The following is a 26522-nucleotide window of genomic DNA, read 5'->3' as shown; positions in this document are numbered from 1 at the left end:
TACTTGTTCTCATTTCCCAACCTTCACTTTTTGTGATTCAATGTAATATGCTTGTGTTTTTTCATTTCTTATTTATTTTCTTTATTTAGTGTAACCGCGTTATTATCCTAGCATTTGTAACTACACCTCCTAATATTAGAAATGATGAGTCATTAAAAAACTTGGCTTGTAATAAGTGATATTACTAAATTAGAATTTCGTTGTTGAATGAGGTTATATGCTTATGTTTTTTATTTTTAAAAGATTTTTATTTACTTAATTTATGTTGCAACTTACTTTATGTAAGGTTGGAATTTCATGCCGTTTATTATTCAGTTAGAATAGATAGATTATTTTTTTGTCAATTATTTGAGTAATGTTATTGCATTATATTTATAAAAATTAATCATTTTATCCAACATGCGGTCCATTATATTCTTACAAAATATGTGCCTTAGTTTTTTTAATTAATTAAATTAAAATATAGTTAATTTGAAATATATATGCCAATTTTCTACAATTTTAGCTATAAATAAATAATTATTTATAAAATATGTATCTTAAATAACAAATTTAATATCATTTATAAAAGCACATATTTGTCAAATGTTAACTTTTACTTTTTGATAATTAACTTTGTATTTTAAATTTAATTTAACTATATAATTACACTTATACAGTCAAATAATACGCTTATAATTACAGTAAACAAACACCTACCCTAGTAATTACACCAATTCCAATTATTAGGTGGCTTTCCAAAGAGACCCTTAATTTTGGCAAAAAACTCAGTACCAGCCATTAGTCCAGGGACCAAAGAAAAATGAAAGTGGAGATCCAATAGACAAAATACCAATACTTAGGGGACTAGAAACTAGAAAGGTCATTAATTGGTAACTTCCTATGTATTTCGTCATTTTATTCTTCGAGTTTCTTGTGGAGTCTTCCCGTTTCACCCATTCTAGTAATTTTCCAAAATCAATTCACTTGTTTTTCACATCGTAGCAATGGAAGAACAGTTAGTGTTGCACACAACTTCAGAGCCACTGATATCAGAGTCGTCGAATTCAATGACTAGTGCAACATTAGGTCGTGTTATGAACACTTTGCTTACTTCTAAGCCTAACAAACTTCTACATACCATTTCTCATCTTAACCCTTCTCCTAAAATTGCACCTATTGCTGGTAAGTGTATACATTGATTGAGTTTTCTAGATGAAAAACTTCTTTTTTTTGCTTAGTGGGGTATTATTTTTTATTTTTTTTTGGTTTCAGTTTCTTTGGAACAGTCATTATGGTTTCTCTTCAAGTATATCAAGGATGCTGCTGAAAAGAAGTCATCTTTGGACCAAGTTCTTGTTCCTATGATTCAACATGTAAGAATCAAACACCTCTCTTTTTTTTTTTTTTGTTTTTTGTTGAAGTTTTCAGGTTTCGCTACTTATTAGTTTACTAAAAAGATAATAGTCAAAATCACACTTGAACTATCATTTTTTTGCGAGTTTCATACCCAAACTATCAATTGTTCCCTTTTCCTACCCAAACTATCAACTGTTCCCTTTTCCTACCTGAACCATCATACCATCTATGTTTTTTTTTTTTATGACATGGGAACCCGCAGCCGCTACCCTTCGGGTGCGCATAGGGTAAACGCAGATCATACCATCTATGTATTAAAACACACCTAGTTGATAGTTCAGGTAGGAAAAGGGAACAACTGATAGTTGGCCTGATCAGCTTCGGGGTGTGTTTTAATACATAGATTGTGATAGTTTAGGTCGGAAAAGGGAACAACTGATAGTTGGCCTAATTAGCTTCAAAGTGTGTTTTTATACATAGATGGTGATAGTTTAGGTAGAAAAAGGGAACAACTAATAGCTGGGGTGTGAAATTCGCGAAAAAGTGATAGTTCAGGTGTGTTTTTGATCATTAACTCTTTACGAAATGGTGTCATAGTGTTTAGCTTCAATGTAGTCCATAAAATGAAGGAAAAACTTGAAGCTCTTTTCTCCTTGTTGTTTCTTTCCATGTTTCAAGTTTTCAGTCCAGGATATTGATTAGTTTAATACTCCATCTTCCCGTAATATCTGTCGCTTTAGTTTTACAAGAGTTGAGTATATTAAACTCTAACCATGATTTTTGTTAAGCTTATTTGATATCATTTAGAAAAAAATCTCTACAATATTATTTTCAAGTAGTGATTTTATCTGCATTTAACATTGCTCCAATATTTTCAACGTCGACTCCTGTAAATGATAAACATTATGGGATAGAAGAGTAAATTAAACTCCCTAACTTCCCATTCTATACGGTAGTTTTTGAATGGACGGAGAGTTTCAGATGTTATTTTGACTTATGTATTTATATAAATAAAGGCTGAAGAAAAATTTAGTAACTAACTGAAAAGTTAGTTTGATAAAAAAATATCACATCAAAGTTTGAAATTTTTTTTTTTGAGAAGGTAACATGTTGTATGTATTAAACACAAAACAGTACATGGGTTGTAGTGAAACCATATTTACAAGTGAGCAGAAGAGAGTAAACCAGTCTACAGTTCTAACAGGAACCTAATGAGTCTAGGATAGATATAGTATCCTCTGGGTAGATCTGGTTACACCAAAAAGAAAAAGCTTAATACAGTTAAGTTTGATCTCCTGCATTGTGTTGCTGCTGTTCTCAAAGCATCTAGAGTTCCTTTCTTTCCAAATTGCCCACCAAATGCAAGCAGGGACCATCTTCCATCTGCTTATGTCATCTGCTCCAGCTCCAGCTGCCTCCCAACTAAAGAGAGCTTCAGTAATCTTTCTAGGCATTGTCCAGGCTATGCCTCTGAGATTAATGAAGATCTTCCATAGCTGATCAGTTATCCTGCAGTGCAAAAATAAGTGACCAACTGTCTCTACTTCTTTTTCACAGAGAAAACATCTTGAGCACATAGTCCAGTTCCTCTTCTTTAAATTTTCATGTGTGAGCACAGCTTCCTTTGCCAGTAACCATGAGAAGCATGCAACCTTGCATGGTATCTTGGTCTTCCAAATATGCTTCCAGGGCCAGTTGGTGACTTGGGGTGTTGGTTGGTTTATCATTTTATAGGCTGCATTAACACTGAATTTTCCACTACTATGTCCCTGCCATCTCAATGTGTCATCCCCGTTTTGAGTTCCTGTGAAGTCATCCAGTTGTTTGTAGAACTCAACCATTCTACTTATCTCCCAATCATTCAGGTCTCTTCTGAGTATCAATTCCCAACCTTGAGGTGACCACATTTCAGCTATAGATCTCTGTTGGTGATGAGCTAGAGCATATATGTCAGAGAATAGATCCTTCAAAGCTCCATTCCCCAGCCAATTATCATTCCAGAAGGATGTCCTGTTACCATTTAGCACTCTGATTGAAACTTGACTCTTTAGAGCTGGCCATAGTACCCTTATAGACCTCCAAAGACTAACTCCATAAGTTGAGTTCACTGGTTTAGTCATCCAGTTGTCTTCTACTTCATATTTGGCCTTGATTACCTTGCTCCATAAGCTTTGAGGGTCTTGAGAGTACCTCCATAACCACTTCAACTTGAGGGCTTTGCTGTGATTCTTCAAATTTCTAATTCCCAATCCACCTTGAGCCTTGCTGAGAATTACCTCTTCCCACTTGACCAAGTGATAGGCTTTTTTTTCTTTTTTACCTTGCCACAGGAAGTTCCTCCTTATGTTGTCCAATCTTTCAATGACCCCCACAGGAATGGGAAAAAGGGACATCATATAGGTTGGTAGAGAGTCTAATACAGAGTTAATCAGAGTGAGCCTTCCTCCCATTGACAAATATTGACACTTCCATCTTGAGAGCTTCTTTTCACATTTCTCCAGGACATTGTTCCATATACCAGTAGATTTTGACTTGGCCCCCAGTGGCATGCCAAGATAAGTAGTAGGAAGAGTCCCCACTTCTCCCCCAAGATCAGTGCTAAATCCTCCATGTTTGTTACTTCATTAATTGGGAAGAGATGACTCTTTCTCCAATTAATATGCAGCCCAGAAATGCCTTCAAAAAGGACCAGTATAATTCTCAAAGTTCTCAGTTGTTCCACTTCTGCATCACAAAAAATTAAGGTGTCATCAGCATATTGAAGATGCGTAATCTCCTGAATGTTGTGTCCATTCATGGCTACCTCAAAGCCTTTAATCCACCCATTAAGTTTGGCTGTTTTGACCATGTTGTTCAAACCTTCCATAGCTATTATGAAAAGAAAAGGTGACAAGGGATCACCCTGCCTGAGACCTCTCTGAGCAGAGAAGAATCCTTCTGGAGAACCATTGATGATGACTGAGAATCTGACAGTCGATATGCAAAATTTCATCCATTTAACCCATTGTACTCCAAATCCCATTTGTTGTAACATGCTTAGTAAGAAGTTCCAATTCACACGGTCAAATGCTTTCTCAATATCTAGCTTGCAAAGGATGCCAGGTTTCTTCTGTTTCTGTCTTGAGTCTACTGCTTCATTGGCTATTAGTATGGCATCCATTATTTGCCTTCCTTTTATGAATGCCATTTGTTGAGAATCTACCAATTTTTCCATCACCTTTTTCAGCCTCTCAGTCAAGACTTTTGCAATAATCTTGTAAATGCTGCCTATTAGGCTTATAGGTCTGAATTCCCTCAGCTCCTTTGCACCATTCTTCTTAGGGATCAAGGCAATGTAGGTTGCATTGAAACTCCTTTCAAATAGGCCATGGGAATGGAAGTTGTGAAACACCCCCATGATGTCTTGTTTAAGTACCTCCCAACATTTGAAAAAGAATCCCATTGTAAAGCCATCAGGTCCTGGTGCCTTGTCCGTAGCACACATTTTCAAACACCCCAAAACTTCTTGCTCATCGAATCTGCTTTGTAGCAAATTCTTATCTTGCTCAGTTATTGTTGGACAATTCCCAAAATTGCTTGCAGGTCTCCATTCTTCAGTCTCAGTGTAGAGTGTTTTGTAGAAATCTACTATCTCATTCTTGATTCTCTGTGGATCTGTGATTAATTCTTCCTGTATCATTAAGTGATCAATGTTGTTGCACCTTTTGTGAGCATTGGCAGTCTTATGAAAGAACTTTGTATTCTTGTCTCCTTCTTTGAGCCAGATGGCCCTGGACCTTTGCCTCCAGGCCACTTCTTCATTCTTCAGAAGATCTTCATACTTCAGCAATAGTGATGCCTTCTCCTCCATTTCCCCTTCAGTTAGAATTCTTACTTCTAGTACACTGTCCAGTACTGCCAATTGATTAAGCAGGTCTGATTTTTGTACTTTCAGGTTGCCTTGGCTGCTTTTGCTCCACTCTCTCTTAGTTTACCTTTCAAAGCCTTCAATTTACAAGCTAGAATATAATCAGGTTTCCCTTCGAAGTCAAATGTTGTCCACCAGCTCTTAATTTTATCAACAAAGCCATCAGTATTCAACCACCAATTGTCAAATTTGAAATATGACTTTGGTTGGTCCCAATCTCCACATTGCAGAACAATAGGGACATGATCAGATGTCACTCTCTGAAGGAGAGATTGTTTAATATTGCTAAAACTGTCATCCCACTCTTCAGAGATCAGGATTCTGTCAATTCTTGAAGCACTAGTGTGATTGTCCCCTCTGTACCAAAGTATAAGGACCTCCTTCTAGCTGAAGATCAATAAGACTCATATCCTCTATGAAGTCTGAGAATTCCACCATAGCTATGGACCTTTTCCTACAATTTCTTTTCTCTGTCGGGAATCTAACAATATTGAAATCCCCACAAATTGCCCATGGGCCTTCTATCAAACCCTGACAGCACTTATTTCCCACCAAACCTCTTCTCTTTCAATGTCACAATTTGGAGCATACACCCCTGTAATATGGCATTCAAAGTTCTGTAACTGGCCTTCAAATCTGCAAGTCAAAGTATATGACCCACATCTGAAAAATCTCCCCTTTCCATACCCTTCTATCCCATATCATCATGATTCCACCTCAGTTCCACTGGCTTCTAGACATGCATAACTTGCCCATCTTCCTCCCCAAATATAATTAACAACATCTTCTATATCCCCCTCAAGCTTTGTTTCCTGCAAACATATATAATGTCTGCACCCCAATCAAGAATAGAATTCTTCACCAACCTCCTCTTATCCATGTTATTTAATCCCCTCACATTCCATGTGACTAATTTGAGCTTCATTGATCAATTAAAGTTAAAGCCCTTCCCCTGCTCCTGTTTCCATTACTTTTGAATTTAACATCAAAAGAGGCCAATCCCTTCAGTTCTTGTGTCCCCTTGAACCTGCTCTTCTTACTATTAATCTCTGATTCCATCTTCCTTGCTTGTCTACTACTATCAATCTGCAAGAGAAGTTCCATGGCTTCTTCTTCGTGCCCCTGAAAGTCAACTCCAAACAATTTATTTAGCTTGAGTAAGTATCGGCGGACCCAAATAGGCGTATCTGTTTCTTTGTCTGAGCATCCATCTTGTTGATGAACCAAAATTGGTTCGGCATCCTCAACTTCCCAGATTTCCCCACAATTCCCCAATTCTGCAGTATCGCAAGTAAGCTTTGGTTCCTCCATTACTGTGATAGACATCTCTCCGCTGGTGTTCACCAGTCGTGTTTGTTCTCCTTTTTCGAGCTTCTTCTAACGTAGGTCGACAATTCTCTGCTCGTCGAGTCAATACGTGAAGAGTCCACTAATATCCTGTTAGAAGTAGGAGTAGAAGGGGAATATTGTTGTTGCAACACATCCGCATATGTGTCTTTGTGACCCTCTTCTTCGATCATATGTAATTCTGCATCGTTCTCTCGGAATTTTCCCCCGTTTTCTTCCTCTGGCTCTTCCCTTACCCCGAAATTTCTGCATGCATCACATCTTCTGAATAAGAATAAGTCTCACTTGGCACTTGTTGAATCGCCTGATTCTGATCTGGATTAGAGAATTCCAGTAGTTCAGCCAAGGATACTCCTCTTGTTTCTTCCACGGGCTTTACCAGAATATCATTAAAAATGACTTGGGCTGCTAGATCTGGCCCAAGCTTATTTTTAAGAGACTTTCCAGGTCTGGCTGCAGACTTTAGCCCTAATTTATCTATAAGAGTATCAGCAGTTCTGGGCCCAAGTAAAAGGCCCAATTTAGAAAAGAAGTCAATTAAACCCTCCACCTGTGGGTCACGTGCTCTTTCCATCTCAATCTGGCCAGCTGTAACACCAGTACTGCCCACGTGATTTCCCACCAAATCCCTAAAAGTACGACTGTCAAGTACGTCCTTAATAGGGTTTGATCGATTTGTCCAGTGGGTATTTGCATGGTCCAGTTCTGCGACTTCTTCCTCCTCAACAGCGACTGCCTTCTCTTTTTTTCCGATGACCTCTTCTTTTGAATGTGAAATTAGGTCAAACCTTGTCTGTCTCTCCACCCAGATCGGGATATAGAATTTAACACCATCTCTCTCGATGACTACCTCGCTTGGTGTATTCCGACCGTCGCCTGCTATTTGAATCCTTGCCCATTTTAGATGATTTTTTTAATTCAGTCTCTTCCTCCGTAGCAATCCACCCACCACACAAATCCCCAATTTCTTGGAAGATTTTTGGGACCAAAGATGAACGGGGACTCCGATAGCTCTGATCCAAGTGTTTTTAACTGGGGTATCATTAGATATGCATCCAGCTATGGGGTTCCACCACTCTAAATAAAATTTAGAGTTCTTCCATCTCCATTCTGCTTGGAGTGTCTTCTCTGCCATATTTCTATTAGGGAACTCGAATAGAAATAGGTCATCCATCATCTCATAAATGTTCACTCCGATGGCTGTTTTCCAGTTAACAGAGGTCCACCTCCTAATGTCTGATAGAGTGGGTTTCTCTGAGGTTTTCTTCCCCAGATGCCCAACTACACATCTATTCAGCAAACCAACATTCTTTGATCCAGATGATTCAGAGATAGAGATGTGACCTTCCTTAGAGCTGACAGTAGCTTCGCGAAGGCTTTTTGATTGCCATTTACTCTCTTTAACAGCTTTTGCATAGGGGTAGTTTGCTTCAGTGATTCTCGGAGGCTCAACCATCTCTCCTTGCGTGGGGAGCATTTAATGAACCTTTCTATCTTAAATGCAATGTCTTTCCAGCCAGCATTCAAAGCTGCTTGGGATAATTAACACCGACCTTCCTTCCCCTTGTAAGGACAAAACGCTCAGATATCTGCCATGAGCATTGTACTTTCTAGTACAAAAATATTCTGTCATGTGGTCCTTAGTTCTCCATCTCCTGACCACATTCTTCTGATCTTTTGAAGCTTCTTTTAGAGTGAAACAGATCCACTCCATGATCTTATTGCTCATGGATGAACGTCTCATCATATTGCGGCTTCTTTCCACCCATTCGTACCAAATATTCCTATCGGATGACCATCTGGTGATATCAAAGTTTGAAATTTTGAAAGTTGAATATTTTTTAAAATTTAAATTCTTGAAAATGGTGAAAGTCATGTTGGTATGGAATGGTGTCAACCAGTTTGGAAGATTCTGAAAAAGATAAGTGTCTTAAAATTGGGGAAAGGGGGAGCATTCACTTAGGACTTAATTTCAAATTTGTCCATACTCCACAACAACAAAGTGTTTGCTGTTGATCATAAGCAAGAAGCTCTTTCTTGCAGAAGGTAAAGGTCAGCATATTTTCTCATCATGACTAGTTTGTCGCATGACTTTTTTTAGTGAAATATCCACATTGCATCATGTGCCTGAGCCACAAAGTCACTAACATTTTTAGTCTGTCGCATGACTTTTTTTTTCCTTTTCTATTGAGAGAATGTTGTTACCATAGAACCACTCTTTTATTGTACATGAAAAAGGCTTTGGAGATGGAAGTGGATAAAAAATTGTTTAGCTTTAAGTTCTTGACTAATGGCCTGTTCTCTTTTCCTAGCTTATGTTCTTGCATTTGTCATCAACTATTTGCATATGCTCATCCTTTTCCATTTTTGGGCTCAAAAGCCTGTTATATATATTTTTACTTGTTCCACGTGCTGTTTTATTTTGTCATCATGGATAAAACTTTTGCCAGTCATTGAGATTTACGGGGTCAAAACATGGCAACCAAGTGATGATACTTCTCAATTGGCTTTTTGAGGACGAAATATGTTTCCAAGCTCTAGCAAATGACCTAGAGGCCGTTTTAACAAGGAAAGAGGATCGTTATATATCCCTCGGTTGGTGTACCCTTGCACGAAGTCTTATTGAATTTGAGGTTACTATGGACAAGCTCGTTACACATGGTAACTTGATCTTCCTAAATTCTGTTTCTATTTAAACCCGGCAGCAATTGTCTTTCATTTTGAATTGTAGTACTCATATGCAATCCACATCTTTTGCTGATCTCTTATTTCTCGTAACCCTATCTGCAAGAGGAAGTCAAAATGATTACAAGTTAAAAAATTTCAACTAAAAATTTGTATTTGAAAAACAAAAAAGAAATCTGAAGAGTCACCTTTTGAATGTATTTACCACGAATTCGTAACCCTCCCTTGAAAGTTGGGGTGTGTAATTGCACTCCTTCAATGACAGTCAATTCAACGTTGGCCAAATGATTACTCGGCCAGACAAATAAGTCCAACTGTGTAATTATTCGTAATTATACTCATTCAATTCCCATGGGCCATCCAAACCTCACCTGAAGTTCCTTTTGGGGCCAAAATAAAATGTGTCAACTTCCCTCAAAAGAAAGTTCTTTCCTTTGATTCTCCCCTTTTTTTTTTTTTTTTTGATGACAAGGGAAACCCGCAGCCGCTACCCTTCGGGTGCGCACAGGGTAAACCACACTCCTGTGCAATAGCCCACAAACCACACAAGAGAGATAACCTGCACCAAACAAGCCCCGTGCGACGAGCTCGACCCAGAAGCTCCGTGCTGTTATAGGCAGGAGGTTTCGAACCTGAGACCTCCATTATGGAAGTCCCATGCTCAACCAACTGAGCCACCCTTGCTGGTCCTTTGATTCTCTCTTGACCTCTTCAAATGTTCACGAATCACACTTCTATTTGTAAAAACTTTCAAACTTATCTTATAATTGCTTTCTGTGTACACATTATAGAAATTAATATATAATTATCAGCTCTATCTTAACTGCAGCCTATCAAACTAAGCCAATGAAAAAGGATATCACAGAGGTTTTTGTAATGTGGGAATGGAATATCCTTTTGCTCTGTGGTACCTGTTTCCCACTGTCTGATCAGAGAATATTTTTAAGCTTGTTGCTTGATAACAGTTAAGTTTTAGGTTACTGAGTTTTTTGTTAATTAATACAGGGATTCGAGCTAGATACGATGCTCTTCTGAAGATTTTCTGCATGTGTATGTCCCATCTTGTGGCTATTGTACGTGATGGAAGGTGTGCGTTTTTCCTTTCTTTCTTCCATTCCTATCATCTGTCATTTGCGCTTTTCCTTTTTTATTAGACGCTTATCTGTTACTGGTTGCTCAGTGTTGCTAATTTTTACAGAAAACTAAATGAGAATCTCACTGCTACTATTGAAAATTGAATGGAAGCTACCGTATCCCGTGAATTAGTCGAGGTACACGCAAGCTGGCCTGGACACCACGATTATCAAAAAAAGAAAACTGAATTTGGAAATCTTACTGCTACCAAACAAAAGAGTGTAGTGCTCCAGATACCTTTAAACTTGTGTTAGCTCTAAGCTTTATGGTCGATGAATAATATAAAACTCATGTCTTCATATCATATGATCAAAGAATTTCGTTTTATCTACATCAGAAAATATATAAGGCTGAAGTACAGGAATTTTCTGGATGGGAGTCTTATTGTTTTACTTTGAGTTGTTTGAAAATGTCATAATTTGAGAATGCCATACCTATCTAGAAAACCCACAAAAAAGAAAAATGCATGAATATTGTAAGGCTTGTGGGAGCTTAGACTGTGCTTCTGAAACACACAGTGTTTATTGACCTATTTTACATTCTTAACAAAGACACATGCCTAAGTTTGCTTATTTCAAATTTGTAGCACAGCGCAGGGGGAATTTGAGCTGCCGACTCGCCTTTCAGTGGCTGCTGCTGATCTAATTCTCTCTCTTACAGAGGCATTAGCAACTAATTCAGTGTTCAGCTGCTCAGATGACAAGCAAAAGGCAGCTGGTACTGGTGAAAGAAATCGCCCGGTCACGTTGTTACCTTCTACTTCGACTAAGAAGAAAGTGAACAAAGTCAGTAAATCCTCAGATTTTACAGGCATGGAAATGAAGTTGCTACTTTGGGACCATTTGGATAATCTCATAATTCTTGTAGAGAGACTTACAGCTGTATGTTCCATAACTTGTTTTATCTATTCAATGCTACTTCATTGGATGTTATATTTGAGTATCCTTTACTATCCAGTTTGGCCATGAATTTTATTTCATTTTTTCAACTTAAACATGAAACATCTTATAGTATACCTATTTCTGATTAGGGATTAGTTATAATCTCAAATTAGTAAGTCTTTCTTTTCATGTTTATCCAAAACTTACAAAAAACGAGCGTTTGGTTTCTAGTTCTATGTCCAGCTAGTTCTCAGTAATCTATTAGTCATGTATTTGTCAATAAACTTGAAGGTAGGGGTGTTCATGGTTCGGTTTGGGTCGGTTATTGATTAAAACGATAACCAAACCAATTTAGTCGGTTTTTAAATGTCTAAAACCATAACCAAACCAAATAAAATAATAACCACCGGTTTGGTTATTGTCGGTTTGGTTCGATTTTTCGGTTTATGACTAGCAGCCATGAGACTTATCAGTAAAACATTAAAAAGTTGAAAAAGACATGTCTTTTTTTTGGTTCAAACGAAAACTTTTATTTATAGTTTAAGGTGGAACAATATACATCATAGAAACATTTTCACTATTAGTGATAGTGTAGTACTCAAGTTACCCAAAGTTGCTAAACTATTACATATAGAGCTAAAAACTAACTTAGTAGTGTTCAATTTTTGTACCCATTTTTGTCATCTTAATACATACCTGGAAATAAAGTAGAGCATTGGAGCTTTTAGTTGTTGTTACAAACATACATATTAATTAAACATAAAGACTACCTAAAATTAAAATGAAAATATATGAAATAAAAAAAACTTTGTGTAATGATCCCAAACTTTGGGCGTTTGCATTTTGCCGTCAATTCTCCCATTTTATTAAAAAAGCGTGTGTAATGATCCCAAGCTTCGAGATGTTTTTCTATCATTATCCCCAAGGCTAGGGTCTCGACTACAAGGAGTTGTTCTTTTTCGCTTTTAGGAGGATTACCCATGAAAGAAGTATTAGGGCATTACCATGTGCTTGAGTTGCGGCAAATCTTGATGTTCTCAAGTATCTTGTATAGGAACCTCCAAATCTACAACTCCGTCCTTTTCATATGAAAAATATTAGAAGTTTAGGACCCATTCAGACAAGAAAAAAGAAAGGTATAAATTCAGAAAAAAGAAGAAGAAACAACCTAAAATCAAATGGCTGACAAAGAAAGGCTAAAAGTTTAAGTTAAAGACATTGGACTCTAACGTGAGCTTCTGTTAGTAGGTTTACACTTAACGCTTAAAGAGTTAGACTTAAAGACATGGGCTTTGACATATTCTTAAAAACATGGGCCTTAAACAATCATGTGAAATAAGTAGACCAAAAATCAAATTAATGATTAAAAGGTATAAAATATTTGTAATTATTTATGAAAAACTAATATTATACATATAAATAATTATAAAATTTATGTATATAATTTATCGGTTTGGTTCGGTTCGGTTATTTATTCGGTTATTTTTTAATAGAACCATAACCAAACCAAATATTACTGGTTTTTAAAATTTAAAACCAAATCAAACCAAACCAAACCAAACCAAATGTCGGTTTTTTTATTCGGTTTGGTTAAATTTTCGGTTTGGTTTTGGTTTTAACCAAAACCGTGAACGGCCCTACTTGAAGGCATTTGGTGTAACCAATTGATGTCAATTTCTGTTGGTACTCGGTAGTAGTAAGTTCTGCTTGTAAAAAATCTCTTTCTATCAAACTAAAAAAGTTGGTCAGATGAAAAGTTTTATGTGCGAATTGTAACTTGCTTAGATCTGGTAAATCAGAATGCACAACAATGTGATTATAGATATCTTGACAGATAATAAGTACTTTAAAAAGGTTCCTGTAATGTTTCTTATAGATTATTATCTTAACCTTGTCGGGAAGGGGGAACTCTCAAAAGCTACTTGTCAAATGCTTCAATTTTTCACATATGGAGTTGTTGACATGCAGTGGAGCAGAAAAAGCAGGCCTTTGCATGCGAAGGCATTGGAGAGAGTTCATAGGTGGTTGCTGGGGACGCAGGAAAATTATATTCACATACAAACCAAGGCAGGTATTACAGTTTTCATCCTTTTCAGTGGCTGGATCAACTATGATAGCCCCTTTGTTTTGTTCACCATACGCCCTCTATCTTTACTTTAGACAGATTCAGAAATGTTGAAGAGCGGAGTATTACTACTCTCTTCTTGTTGGAAACATTATGGCATGCTGTTGCACTTGGAAGATCACAAATTCGCTCAGCAATATACAGAATTATTGGAGCAGTACTTATCCGGGATTCAGGTTTGCTATACTATTACCACATGAAGTCCTTTGACCTTCTGTTCTTTCCTCTTGCATTTGGTCTCTTTGGCCTAAACATTGATATATTTCAGTGTTTAGTGCATGACACTTTGTTGTTTTAGTTCTAAATTGTTGCTTTCTTTATTTTTCTTGAAATGGGTTTTAAGTAATTCTAGTGGTTGAAATTATGACCTATTCAGCATCCAAAGGTGTGGCCTAAAGGTCAATGAATGGGTGAAAACCTTGGAGATCAGGGATCAAATCCCAGCACGAACAAAAAATATAGGTGATTTCTTCTCCTTTGCCTAAGTCTTGGTAGACAAACTCATCAAATACCTGTGCTGGTGGGAGGTAGCAGGTACCTGGCGTAATGGTGGAGGTGTGCGCAAGTTTGCCTGGATGCCACCATTGTAAAAAATTAAAGGAAAATAAAAAAATGGCCTATTCACTTGATGAATAGATTTATCTAGAAGACTTGGATTGTTGAGCATTAATTTATGGATGTCCTATCTTAAACTAGTTTCCTGTTGTAGGACAAAGTGCCAGTTAGTAAAAAGTTGTGGCTAGAATACAACTTCAATCTGCATTATCTGAATTATGTGGGGCATTTAGGACTTCTTTATTCAGTTTAAACCCAAGAAACTGGCAAACCGACTCAGTAGTGCTTCTGTTGTTTCTTTATTCAGTTTAAACCCAAGAAACTGGCAAACCGACTCAGTAGTGCTTCTGTTGTTTCGATGGTTCACGTATTTAAAGAACTGAATTTCTGGGTATTTTATTCATTTATGGATTCTCCAAGCTCTCAATTGATTCAACAAAATACCTATGTTACTCGGACTCTTCAAAAATGGACACGGGTGCGTGTCGGATTCTCCAAAAGTAGTGCATTTTTGAAGGATCCGACACGGGTGTGGCATCATTTTGGGAGAGTCCGAGCAACATAGCAAAATACCTGACTAGTCCATTTCAAAAGAAGAAAAAGACTACTAAAGCATTTTAGCAGACGTTTGTCCAAGTAGTGAAGTAGGTTTTTGGTCATCAGTTGTCAACACATTTATGGACCAGGATTTAACTTGGTCACGCCATCTCAGAGTCATTTTTTCCACCTTTCTAGCACCTTTTTTTCATCTGTTTCAAACTATAGTTTTAGCTACTCTCATTCTCTGACATGATGCTCCAAATTCATTGTCTCTGCCTGTCAGTACCACCACTTTGCTCCTTTTGTCTTCTCTATCTCTGTCTCTCCAGTATATCTAGCTCTTGGAAACTTCCCTCCCTTTCTTTGTCTCTCATAAACATCTAAATAGTGCAACCACAACACCTAATCTCTAGTGGTGAGAGTTTGCTCTGACTTTCTGAAGGTTAGATTTTTTTTGATACGAATTTATTTTTTGCTTTCAAGTTTGAGGTTGAACTCTTCCTTTTACTTAATTCTGACGCATGATACTAGTTTTTAAGTTTGAATACGTTAAGTTCAGTGAAAGATAAAACTGTATTGCAAAAGCCCGTATAATCAAGAGTTTTGGTTTGGAAGCTGAACTAGTTTGAATGTTTTGTGTTGGGAGAATTTGAAACTTTGATTTAGCATCTGAATAGCCAGTTGTTAACTGCATTGACTGTTTGAATACCCATCGATAAGTTCTTCTGGAATTTACTTAATTGGTGCTTCTTTTTCTTTGGTGATCACCTTTGATGAAAGTACTCTTGAACTAACAGAAAGAAGATAAACATGACATAAGAATTAGTTTCGTTTCTAGTGTCCTGACTCTTGATTTAGTCGCTCTTTTTTTTTGTATATCAGAATTTGTGAATTCTCTTCTTCTTGTGTCCTTCCTCTCTATTTTAGTCCAGATTTAAAGGGAAAAACTTGCAGTTTTATGCAGATAACTATGCTGAAGAGTCCCCTGGAAATAAAGAAAGTGGAAAAGAGACCATCATATTTTTCCTGAATTGCCTTGCCCTTCTGTTGGGCCGTCTAAATGGAAAGCAGTTTGAAACTACCATTGAGGAATACGGATCTCGGCTATCTCAAGCTATCATATCTCAGGTAGAGCTACACGAATAAAGACCTTTGCAACCTTTGGTTTTGTTAAGATTAGGATCTGTCTGAGATTCTGGAGCAATTGCTTTGGTAAAGTAACTTTTTCCAGTAAGATGATGGTTCCTAGTTATGCGGTCTGGAGTAATGGATCAAGTTGCTTGACTAACCAGCAGAGAGCTAGCATGTTTCTGGTCTTTAGAGTTTGAATTAAACATTTCTGTTCTTTAGAGTTTGAATTAAACATTTCTGGTTGTTCTTTGAGTATTTTTACTTTTTTGGTTGAATTACTACGATTTTTTGCTAATGCTGAATAATCTACATTTTTTTTTTTTGTGTCGTTATATTTGAAGCTTAATAATGTAGACGATGAAGTAATTGACAGTTCACTCTGCATCTTCAAAGCCGTCATTTTTAGGACAAACAGTAGTTTGTCTAAACATTCCGCAGACCTTAGACAAATTAACGCTGTACTGCCAATGTTACTACACCTTTTGGATGAGCGAGACAGTGCAGCAAAAGCTGTTATCAAGCTTTTTGCTGAATATTGCTCCATGTATGTTTATTTTATTATAATGTACACTGGTTTTAATCTTTCCAAATGTATTTTCGATGATTAAATAGAAATGTCAATCATTGCTTTGCCAGATCCTCAGATACTCAGTGCTTGGAAGAAATTCTAAAGCGTCTTATTTCGGGGAGTGTTTCACAGAAAAGAAATGCTGTTGACTTCATTTCAGATCTTATCCATATGTCTATGGAATCAGATACTGTGCTTCCTCCTCCTATGTGGTATGATGTTGCTTTCTGTTATCGGCTTTTAGTTATTAACACTGCGCTTCACCTTTTAGCACCTTAAACAATGTTCAAGAAATATAATAACAACATAGATAAGGAAAAAAAAACATAGGAACCTGAGTACCCTGACTGAACTGCTAATCGAAGTGTCGGCACAAAATAGGAGATGCAGCAATAAGTCAACTAGGGAGGTGAATTTTAGAAGTATCCTTCTAAAGAGATTTCTCTACCTGTTGAGAGCATGCTAAAGTGTAGATTGAGTCATGATACAGGACTGTTATATTAAGATTTTTCGTGTAGAAGAGTTATCTATTGAACCGACATACTCAATGCTCAACCTTGTTACCTTCTTTTTAGAAATTTATCCGGGTCTGAGCATTTAACCGAAAGCTTCAAGGTATTGGGTGGAGTATCTCAGTCCAATTATAAACTCCTTTTGATGCCTTTATGTTCCTGATGTTGGACCTATGTTGCTTGAACTCTTCAGAAATGTCGTCGACGGGTGCGTGTGGGATTCTCCAAAAGTAGTGCATTTTTGGAGAATCCGACACGGGTGCGGCAACGTTTTTGGAGAGTCCGAGCAACATAATGTTGGACAATATGTAACTTAATACATGTCAACATGTGTATTGCCCGATCCTTTGTTTATATATGGACCTACTGCGGACATAAAAGTGTGAGACTGTACTTACAATATGGTGGCACTAATCCCATGTGAAGATCTTAGGACAATTGATGGAGTACCGTAGCACCATTACAAACCCCTTTGGATAACTTTTATATATCCGATATGGACCATATGTAACTCAACAGAAGGTATATTTACTCAAATTATCATCATTCTGATTTCTCTCCTGAAAGAAAATAACTGGTGTCAGAAGCTTTCCGTGATTGAATAGTATATGAATATGACGTCGCCACAAAACCCGTTATAGAACAGTAGGTGCACAGATAAATCACTGTACGTTCAACTATTCCAAAATACAAAAATTACTGTTCCTTTAGCAAAAATGCTTCTACATCAGAATTCTTTTGATTTTCCCTCAAATTTAGTTAACAGAATAACTAATGGCTGTCTTTGCGAAATTCACAGGCAGCATTTATCATACCACCTATTGGAGTTTCTCCAAGATGAACAAATGGTAATTAATACCCAGGCTTCCAATTTGATTCCTTTAATAGGTAAGGTTCCACCTTTTGACTTTTAGCTCAGTTGTCTTTGTTGTGCAATGGGTATATTATGGAAGATGCTTTACTGTGATGCATAACTTTTGAGGGAAAGTTCTTCTTTCATTTCTTGGTCTTATATTAACCTCCCACTTCTGTTGTGTTTATTGGCCGATCAGGTCTCTCTTCTCCTCCTTTAAATTTGGAACTGCTATCTTTAGAGAAAGCATCTAAGCTGGCTTCTCCTTCTCCCATTTGGCATCCAAAACAAAATTGCTGACTGCTCAATGACATTTTTGTTTACCGCTGCAGATCCTTCATTTACTTTGCCTGCACTAGTTTGTCTTATTTACTCGCCGCTTGAAAGAGTACACTCATTGGCAAGTGGCGCACTCATTGCATTATTGAAGAATTACAAGCATAATCCTGATATTATATGCATGCTGCTCGACTGTCTGAGGTATAATATAATAGTTTTAATTTTTAGTGATGACAAAAGCTTAAGTAAGCAGCAATGAAACAGAAGAGTAATTTTGCTCTCTTTATTGTAACTTCTTATTTGTTTGTGCAGCAAACCCTCTCAGAACCCAGATAAATGTGTTACTGCTGATGGTGTAGAAGGTATGTTTTACTGATGCTGTGTATGACATATGTTATTGTTCGAAGTTGCAGTTTTTGTCCTTAAGCTGCTCTGGAGATGGTTGGAAGTGCACAGCTAGTGAATTCAATAGAGTTCACCAAGCATCATCAGATTTAAACCCCACAGGCGAATAATGGTCATCTGTAACAGTCAAATAGAATAATGAGGAAAGACGTTGATTCTAAATAGGAACATAGTTAATTGAGAATCATTTTTTCGCTGGTATCCCTTCAACCTAAAAAATAGTATCTCCTCAAAAGTTCTCTGTTTAAAGCAACTTCATATAAGGGATACCTTTGTAATTGTGACAGAATAACTTGAAGCTCTTGGTGGCGGGTTTGTTAATGAGTGCGTTTAGGGGTTCCTGGTTGCTTGATGTTTACAGTTTTCCGTACTTCTCCCTAATGCCTAGGAAATTTACGTGATTTGTGTATTTTGAACAAAAAAGGTGCTTCTTGGGGGTTCATTTTGCAGATGGAATTTCCTATGCCAATGCATCCCCCAAGGTTATACTCAGGTATAAACTTCACAGATAGTGAAGTTTGGTTACTGTGAAGTACTCAAACCATTGGAAGTTTTGTTGCAAGCCTTCGAGCTCCATTTTGCTTGTTTGAGGTGATCTGTAGTTTGAGTAGAAAGAAATATAAGAATTTTTACTTACTAAAACGTTCCAAAATAGCTTGCGTGGGAAGGGTGGTTTCTCGAGTATTTTTGCAGTCAACGATTATGTCTGTTGTGTGCATCACTTCTGTCCTTTTTTTTTTTTTTTTTTTTTTGTTTTTTGTTTTTTGTTTTTTGTTTTTTGTTTTTTGTTTTTTGTTTTTTGGAGATTGGTAACAATGTGTGCATCACTTCTACATGTAGAGTGCAGTTGGGAGGCTCTAGGCAGATAGTAATTTCCTTTATTGTAATTACATCTCGTCCTCTTTATGCAATCCTCTCCTTCTCCATCAACTGTATTCCTTTTGTTTTCTTGTGTTTTGTTTTTCTTTTCCAGAAAAAATTAGTCATTTTGTAACTACTGGAAAGCACCTTGATTTATTTTTGCTACTTTTCAGGACAAAAACCTGATATTGATAGAGTGCTGAAGCTGCTTCTCGAGTGGTCGAAAATGGTTAGTTAGAGTTTATTCCACTTTGCTTAATACTCATCTCATGTCTTGTGATTGACCCTATGACTAAGTTTCGCGGACTCTTCATTTTTGATGCCGCACCCGTGGGGCGGGATATGTCTCGGATACTGTCAGTCAACTTCGGATACTTTGACCGGAGTCCATGGACAAATTTGGGGGGAAATTGAGATTTTGATTTCTCAAAATGAAAGAGAAAACAGATTTCAGACATGGGAAATGACATAAAAATGACATAACTTCAATATTATAGTCCTTTTGTCTCATATTCATTGCTTCATGTTTCAGGCCAAACAGAGAGAAACCAAGAATTCAAGGGGTCGTGTTCTTTATAGCTCTATTTTTATAATTTTGGATTTTCTTAGCCGAATCCCCGTACCTGTATCTAAAACTGGATCCGCACCCCCCGAATCTTAAAATTCAGATTTTGCCGAATTCGACGCTCGGATCCGTACCCGTATCGGATACCCGCACCCGAGTCCAAGCAACTTATCATTGACCTGTTTCTCTCTCTGCAGTCACGAGTGAATTACTATTCTGCTCCAAGACAACTGCTTCTGTTCTTATTTGGTCCCCCATTCTTTTGACTGTTCTTATTCAGTTACCAATGTAATCTAGTTCTGTTATATCATTTGTCTAAGTAATCAATGTTTTGCATTTCATTCTCAATTTTTTTTCATGAAGTGTTTTTGGGTTAGCAAGTACTTATTGAATCCTCGAAAAAGTGATTATCTCAAATCTGAACTGCACCTTTCAGAAGGCCTATTACCTTTATTCTGGGCAAACTTCTTCGAATTTGCTTTTGTTGCTTTGATCATTTATCAGCCTCTTGGTTGATGTAATATTATCTCCCACTTGAAATCTGTCATATGTTGTCATCAGTACTCTTTGCTTGCACATGGAATCATGAAAAAGATATGACAATTGATTTGATCTTTGCTTGTTCAGCTATTTCTTGATTTTCTTGTACTCTCGTTGTACAATGTGCACAGCGGTAAAAGTTACAGCAAGGCATCAATTAGGATGGATGTATGGCTAAGCAGATAATGTTATCATTAAACTCTTCGTTATTCTATGATACAGATGTACTGCTTGCCTAGGATATTGCATTTCTTCAGATCCCGCTCGGACATGCCTAATTTGAGCTTCTTGTAGGTTGAAGATTGGAAGGTGATGATTGGACCACTGATAGACAAGCTTTTTGCTGAGCCATCGAACGCAGTAATAGTCAGGTTCCTAAGTTCCATAAGCGAGCACTTGGCTAGTGTAGCAGATTTTGTCTTTCAAAGGCTTATTTCTTATTCAAGAAGGCAGAAGGAGTGAGTTGTTCTACTTATCTTTCCTACTCCTATACTTAGGAAGTAACTACGTGTTATAAGCATTTCCGTGGTCCGGGTAGGTTCTTTTGTAAGTGGTAGAATATCAGGAGAATGTGTGTGGAGATTCATTGTACTTAAATAAGTTATAGAATATTATATAGGTACCTTAGGATGTTCTGCATCTAATTATAGAATACTTACTTTTATTAGTATAGAGATTGATCATCTACCCTATCGTATGTAGCCTAAGAGTCCTATAAGGATTGCTTCTTCTAAAATTGTTACTTAATCAAGTCAAAATATTTGGGATTGAGGCGTAGTAGTTTGTTTTTTGACAAGGATAATAGTTATTCTTGATTTGACTGACTAGTGCGATTGCTTAGTAATTTGGTTGTAGAAGAGTCACGTATACAGGAATATGGTATGTTAGTACATAGTAGTGTACTTCTGACACAATAGCATAATATGCTACAATAGGGGAAAAGACAAGTAACAACCTGTACGTCCCTTTCAAGTTGTCTAAGAACGGTTATAAAGAGACTTTTTCATATGCTTAGGAACTTTCAGATATTACCAGTTAGATTTTTTTCCAAAATAAATAATGAAGTTTCTACTTGTGCAATATCAGATTAGGATAACTTGTGAAGGAGTGAGGGGGTAATAATCTTAAACGATAATTTGAAGTCATGTATAATATATAAGTACTTCTTTTTGTAACTAATAGCAAAGTGTAATTGATGTTAATTAATAGAATATTCTATAAAATCTTTAGCTTCTAAGTGATAGAAGCTAATTCTGAGACATACGGTGAAGTTGATTCCATAAATGTAGATTTTGGATTGTTAACTAGTGAAAGTACTTCGTCCGTGTCAGCTGTGAGTACAGTGCTCTGTGTATATGGCTTTTGTTTAATATCTGTGTATATGGCTTTTGTTTAATTAAGGTGGATATGGTATAACTTCTTACTGTAAGCCCCGCATCGACACTTGCTTAATGTTTGAATTAAATGCCAGTTTCCTCTTAACACTTTCTTTTTATTAGTTCACCAAGTTTGTAGATTGTGTGCAGCGAGCATGCAAGTTATTTATTTGGAATAGGACTAGAATACTCACTGCATAAATAAATAAGTCTATATTCTTCGGAATTTTATTCTCTAAACATTTGGATGTAGAGTTGACCGTTTTGACTGTATTTCCAGCAGTCTTGATGAGGGTGTGTATCCGAACTATGATGCTGAAGAACGACAGCTTGATCTTTTTAATCGTCTCTGCCCATTGCTCGTAATGAGGTTGCTTCCGTTGCAAGTATTCAACAATCTCAACTCATATGCTTTGTATGACGAACTTCCAACCAAACTGGCTACACATGGTACACTCTGGTACTATTAGTTATAACCTTTTTTATTATATTCTAACCATTTTAACTCTTACGGCCCACATTGCTGGCAAGCCCCCCCCCCCCCCCCCCACCCAACAAAACCCCCACCCCCACCACCAAAAAAACACACAACTCACACACCCAAAAAAAAAAAAAAAAGAAAAAAAAGAAAGGGAAAAAAATCTCCCCAAAATCCACAAATCTAACTGAGATTACCTCCAGATGATGAATGCTTGGGAACTCAAAGCACGGAATGTGTGGCTGGTCTTCTGATCAACAGGTTCTTCCAGAAGTTAATGTTTCTGGTTGTGAATTACGATGTTTTAAAATTTCTTCATTTGATTGCTCCATTGTGCTCTTTGCTTCAGGGCATTGAGCAAGTTTGAATTTGAAGATGTTCGTAGACTTGCAGCGGAGCTGTGTGGGAGAATTCACCCAAAGGCATGTATTATTACCCCTTATTTAATTTAACCGAAATATATGACAGCAACTCCAGAATCCTAAGAGGGGAATAAAATAGCTAAAAATGGTGCATATGGGGACTAAAGTACCTAGAAATGCTGCATATTTTTACACCTCTAGAGTGCAAGCTTTACGTGTTTGTTTTTACTCTAAAGTTGCTTTGCCTGCTTGAATTGTTGAATGCGGAAAACACTAGCTTTGACTCATTGAAAAGGCGTTTGTGATAAGTATGAGATGCCAATAGTTGACACGCGCTTTAAGGGTAAAATTACACAGCATTGCTTTGAGAATGATGATTTACGACAGCTGAGAGATCATACTTTAACTCTCTCTGGTCATTATGCGGCTGAATTGATTGAAGACGTGCAACTTTAATGCGCCAAAAGTTGACTTCAAGAATTGCTAAATGGATGCATGTGCAGTAGAATATATAGCTGTAGTGCTAATTGCAAGGTGAAATGCTTCTTAGCAATTTACATGGTCAGAACATTGTTTGCATATTCACTGAACCGATTGCTGTAGATACCCTGTAGATCATATGATGAAAGAAGGTATATTTGTTATCTAGAAAGTTAATGCATTTTCCTCCAGCAGTCAACTTGTTTTGTCTTTATCTTTTAGCTGCATTGTTCTCCGGCAGTCAACTCGTTTTGTCTATATCTTTTAGCTAAGGCTTACAGTGGCATGTTTTCCTTACTTCTCGGCCCGTGACCTTAAGCTAAATAGTTTAAATTTGTGCAACTGACCATCCCACAGGTCCCGATGGTCTACCATCTCTTAAGCCCCACTTGTTGCTGGGCATGTAGTTTTTAGGTCCCAATGCTAGATAATGTTATTAAAAAAGCCATAGGCTTGTCGCTTAAAGCAAGGAAGCAATCGAGGGGTTATCACTTCATAGGTGAAACCATGTGCTTAAGAGAAATGTGCGCTTCAGACAATGACACGCAAAGTGATTCAAACAAAAATGGTTGGTTCTTTGGATCTCAACTTTGAGGAGTTGGGTTAATACCGACAACATCATTTTGTCTTTCGGATTCTAAAATTAATTATTGCAATTGTAATTTGATTATTGTTTTGATATTTTCTTGGTTCTTTTCCTTTTTCTTGGGGAAATTATACCCTTCACCTCAGAGAAGTGAGCACTTCACTCTTCGCTTTTCACTTCAAGCCCCATGAACATTGTCGCTTTTTTTGCGCTTTTGGCTTTTAAAGACACTGGGATGGAGTGTCCCCTTCTCCTCTTCCTATGAACTGCATTTATTATACAAATATACTTTCTTACATGTTATAGTCTTGGCCGGGTTGAGGTTGTGTCAGCCATGACCATGATGTTGGATGCTCCAACAACATCAAAACTGGAGGCAACAATTATCGGTTGTTGAATTCATATACTGATCATTATATTCTAACTTGTATGAGTGATGGACTATCAGCAGTGACTGCCTCACGTAGAAATGGTCAATTTTGGGTCCTAGACTGGCTACTGGCTATCTGCTACAGTAGCCTGCTTTATAATTAATAATGCTCTACACTGCTTGCTAAGAGCATCATAACTTTTATACGGTTATAGCAGGGATTATGTGTTGGTTGTATGCATTAACTGTTACTTCTAATCTATTATGTAGTCCTAAGTCCTCATATGGTCTGCGTCCGCCAAACCCCCGCCCCACCACACACGCACACACCCAATTCTGCAATGTCTAAATCAACATTTGCTGCCTCTGTATTCTGCAGGTTCTCATTCCAATAATGTCTTATCAACTGAAAAATGCCACTAACGCCAAGGATTTGTTGAAGATAAAAGCTTGTCTATTTTCAATTTGCACATCTCTCTTGGTAATAATCTTTCTTACGACAGTTATAAAAATTTTGACATGTGTGTTGAACTTTCAAGTTTGTCTTGGTTCTCTCTTGCTAACTACATAAAGTTATCTGCTGGGGCTCTAATCCTAATAGTCCATCAAACATTCTGTCTTAGGTAAATGGCACAGATGCATATGCGCATCCTGACATGTTCCGGATACGCAAGGCCATAGAGACTATTTTATTATGGCCTTCGATGGATGGGGATGACAGTAAGTAACTGATGTTTTTTCTACATTACTTCTCATGTTAAATCTTAATTGTCATCACTGCTAAATTTTCTTTTCTTCAGTTTCAAAGGCACAGCATGGGTGCATTGACTGCTTAGCATTGATGCTGTGCACTGAATTGCAAGCTACAAAAGCTGTCAAGAACTCAATATCGAGTGAGGTTTGTTTTGAGCCGAGCATTGTCTCTTCAGGTTGGTATTTGTTTCTAAGTTTATGCAAACGACCTTTTGCTGCTTTGCTAAGAGACTGTTGTGGATCATATGCAGGGGATTCTGTCACAAAAAGCTCGGTCTGTAGTTATGTGATCCACGAATTGGTTTGTGATGAAGATAGATCTGTTAAGTTGGGCAGAAATGAGGTGGCAAAAGCCCACCTCTCTTTTCGGTTGTGCATGGCAAATGTGCTGATTAGCGTTTGTCAAAAGGTTCCTAATGCTATCAAGAAACCATTTGTTTCCAAAGTTCTTCCTCGTGTCCTCCATTCTGTCGAGGTGTTCTACACTTATGTACTTATCACCTATTTCATTTCATTAATTATCATCAGTATAACTTTTATTGGGAAATCACCTACTGTTTAATTGAAATTGACAGTTGTAATTGGTTTCTAATGCTTGCAATTTTTCCAGGATATTGTAGATCCAGAAGTCAGGTCTGCATGTATCCAAGTTTTTTTCTCAATGGTGTACCATCTCAAGTCTCTAGTTCTTCCTTACTCTTCCAATCTCCTCAAAGCGTCCTTAAAGTCGCTTAGAGAAGGATCAGAGAAGGTATTTTGAGAATCATTGCTTTATAATTTTACTTGTTTAATCTTGAACTTTTGGCTTTTCTTTTAATCATTGCTCTATGTACTTGAACCACTATATCCCTCCCCACCTTATGAATACAAAGGCCTACTTGCTCTCTGGTGCATCCATATGCACAAGTACCTCCAAATAGTGAGCCATGACGTAAATGCCATGTAACATGGAAGTTTTATTGAAGCATTAGTCTCCAACTTGCATGGAAATGTTCTTCTTGTGTTAAAATGGGCATCCATTTTTTTGTCTCATGATTCATTTAAACTTGAATTTACTACTCATAATCATGCAATTCTTCCTAAAAGAAACAGGTTATTACTTTTGACAATATTTGCTCTTCCTTGGAATTAGAAGGTCAAGTTTGTATAAAGCATCTAATCTTCTGATCCTGGTTAAGGCTCTCTCCTTGACCACAGAGAGTCTTGGTGCTTTTGTGGGGTAGTATCTTTGGTCAGCCTCTATCTAGTGCCTTCATTCCATTGCGTCACCCTATGGAACTGAAACTGTCACTTCCGCATCTTATTGATGTGGTAAAAAAGGGGCATCACTTGCTATTATCTGCTCACTTTCGCCATTGCGCTTACCTTTCTCTGTGGTTTCCTTTTGCCAAGAAGTTTGTCATAGTAATATTTGGAAGCATGTCTTGAGAGTTGATTTTCATACTCTTGGTTATCATGTTTTTCTTTAATTTCGACCAGGAGAGGATTGCTGGTGCCAAGTTACTAGCATCTTTAATGGCGAGCGAAGAGGCAGTCTTACAGAATATTTCTGGTGGCCTTGTGGAGGCCAGAGCCTTGCTTCAAGATATATGCTCTTCAGATCCTTCATTGGATGTAAGGAAAATGTGCCAGAGATTGCTTGTATGTTTGATCTCTGTGTAAATACTTGTGTTCTTTGCTGCCATTGTTTACTCAGTTATATGCCCTTGTAAAGTTCAGCTACAAATGTGCAATCAACTTTGATAAGCATGAGCTATTGGTAGGTTATGCTAGTTTTCTCCTATTTTACCGATGTAAATACCAGGCGCAAGTTTTTACCAACTGAATTGTGGCATAAGCTAGTAACTTTTTGAGTTAAGTCTTAATATATTTTAGATTTCTAGAAACTAAA

The 26522-nt window shown here is 37.3% G+C and overlaps 1 protein-coding gene across 5 annotated transcripts; it reads left to right on the top strand.

Annotated features, from left to right (window-relative positions):
• Positions 1-795: 795 nt before the first annotated feature.
• On the top strand, positions 796-26522 carry LOC132051492 (uncharacterized). 5 transcript variants are annotated; one of them, XM_059442592.1, is made up of 26 exons: positions 796-1164; positions 1255-1355; positions 9043-9253; positions 10283-10364; positions 10998-11128; positions 11222-11292; positions 13261-13363; positions 13457-13593; positions 15467-15640; positions 15985-16187; positions 16280-16423; positions 17523-17611; positions 17909-18056; positions 18168-18217; positions 19295-19350; positions 20314-20394; positions 20521-20684; positions 21883-22052; positions 22284-22341; positions 22430-22502; positions 24258-24359; positions 24502-24598; positions 24679-24807; positions 24883-25106; positions 25242-25382; positions 26111-26522. In XM_059442592.1, the coding sequence occupies exons 1-26, from the start codon at positions 987-989 to the stop codon at positions 26291-26293; spliced, it is 3300 nt and encodes a 1099-aa protein (XP_059298575.1). In that variant the 5' UTR covers positions 796-986; the 3' UTR covers positions 26294-26522. The 5 variants fall into 5 exon arrangements, with proteins under 5 accessions (XP_059298575.1, XP_059298571.1, XP_059298572.1 ...); XM_059442588.1 differs by having other exon boundaries at positions 797-1164; positions 10998-11292; XM_059442589.1 differs by having other exon boundaries at positions 798-1164; positions 10998-11292; positions 21886-22052.

Source organism: Lycium ferocissimum, chromosome 4 (assembly GCF_029784015.1).
Source record: "Lycium ferocissimum isolate CSIRO_LF1 chromosome 4, AGI_CSIRO_Lferr_CH_V1, whole genome shotgun sequence".
Classification (NCBI taxonomy): domain Eukaryota; kingdom Viridiplantae; phylum Streptophyta; class Magnoliopsida; order Solanales; family Solanaceae; genus Lycium; species Lycium ferocissimum.
The sequence above is the reverse complement of the archived record's forward strand: the minus strand, read 5'-3'. Positions and strand labels throughout refer to the sequence as shown.

Excerpts from the sequence above, each read along its gene's own strand:
- LOC132051492 (XM_059442588.1), top strand. The coding sequence starts at position 987 with ATGGAAGAACAGTTAGTGTTGCACACAACTTCAGAGCCACTGATATCA. Across the intron at positions 15,641-15,984 it reads CTCAAGCTATCATATCTCAG|CTTAATAATGTAGACGATGA; the intron begins GTAGAGCTACAC and ends TTATATTTGAAG. Across the intron at positions 16,424-17,522 it reads GTGCTTCCTCCTCCTATGTG|GCAGCATTTATCATACCACC; the intron begins GTATGATGTTGC and ends CGAAATTCACAG.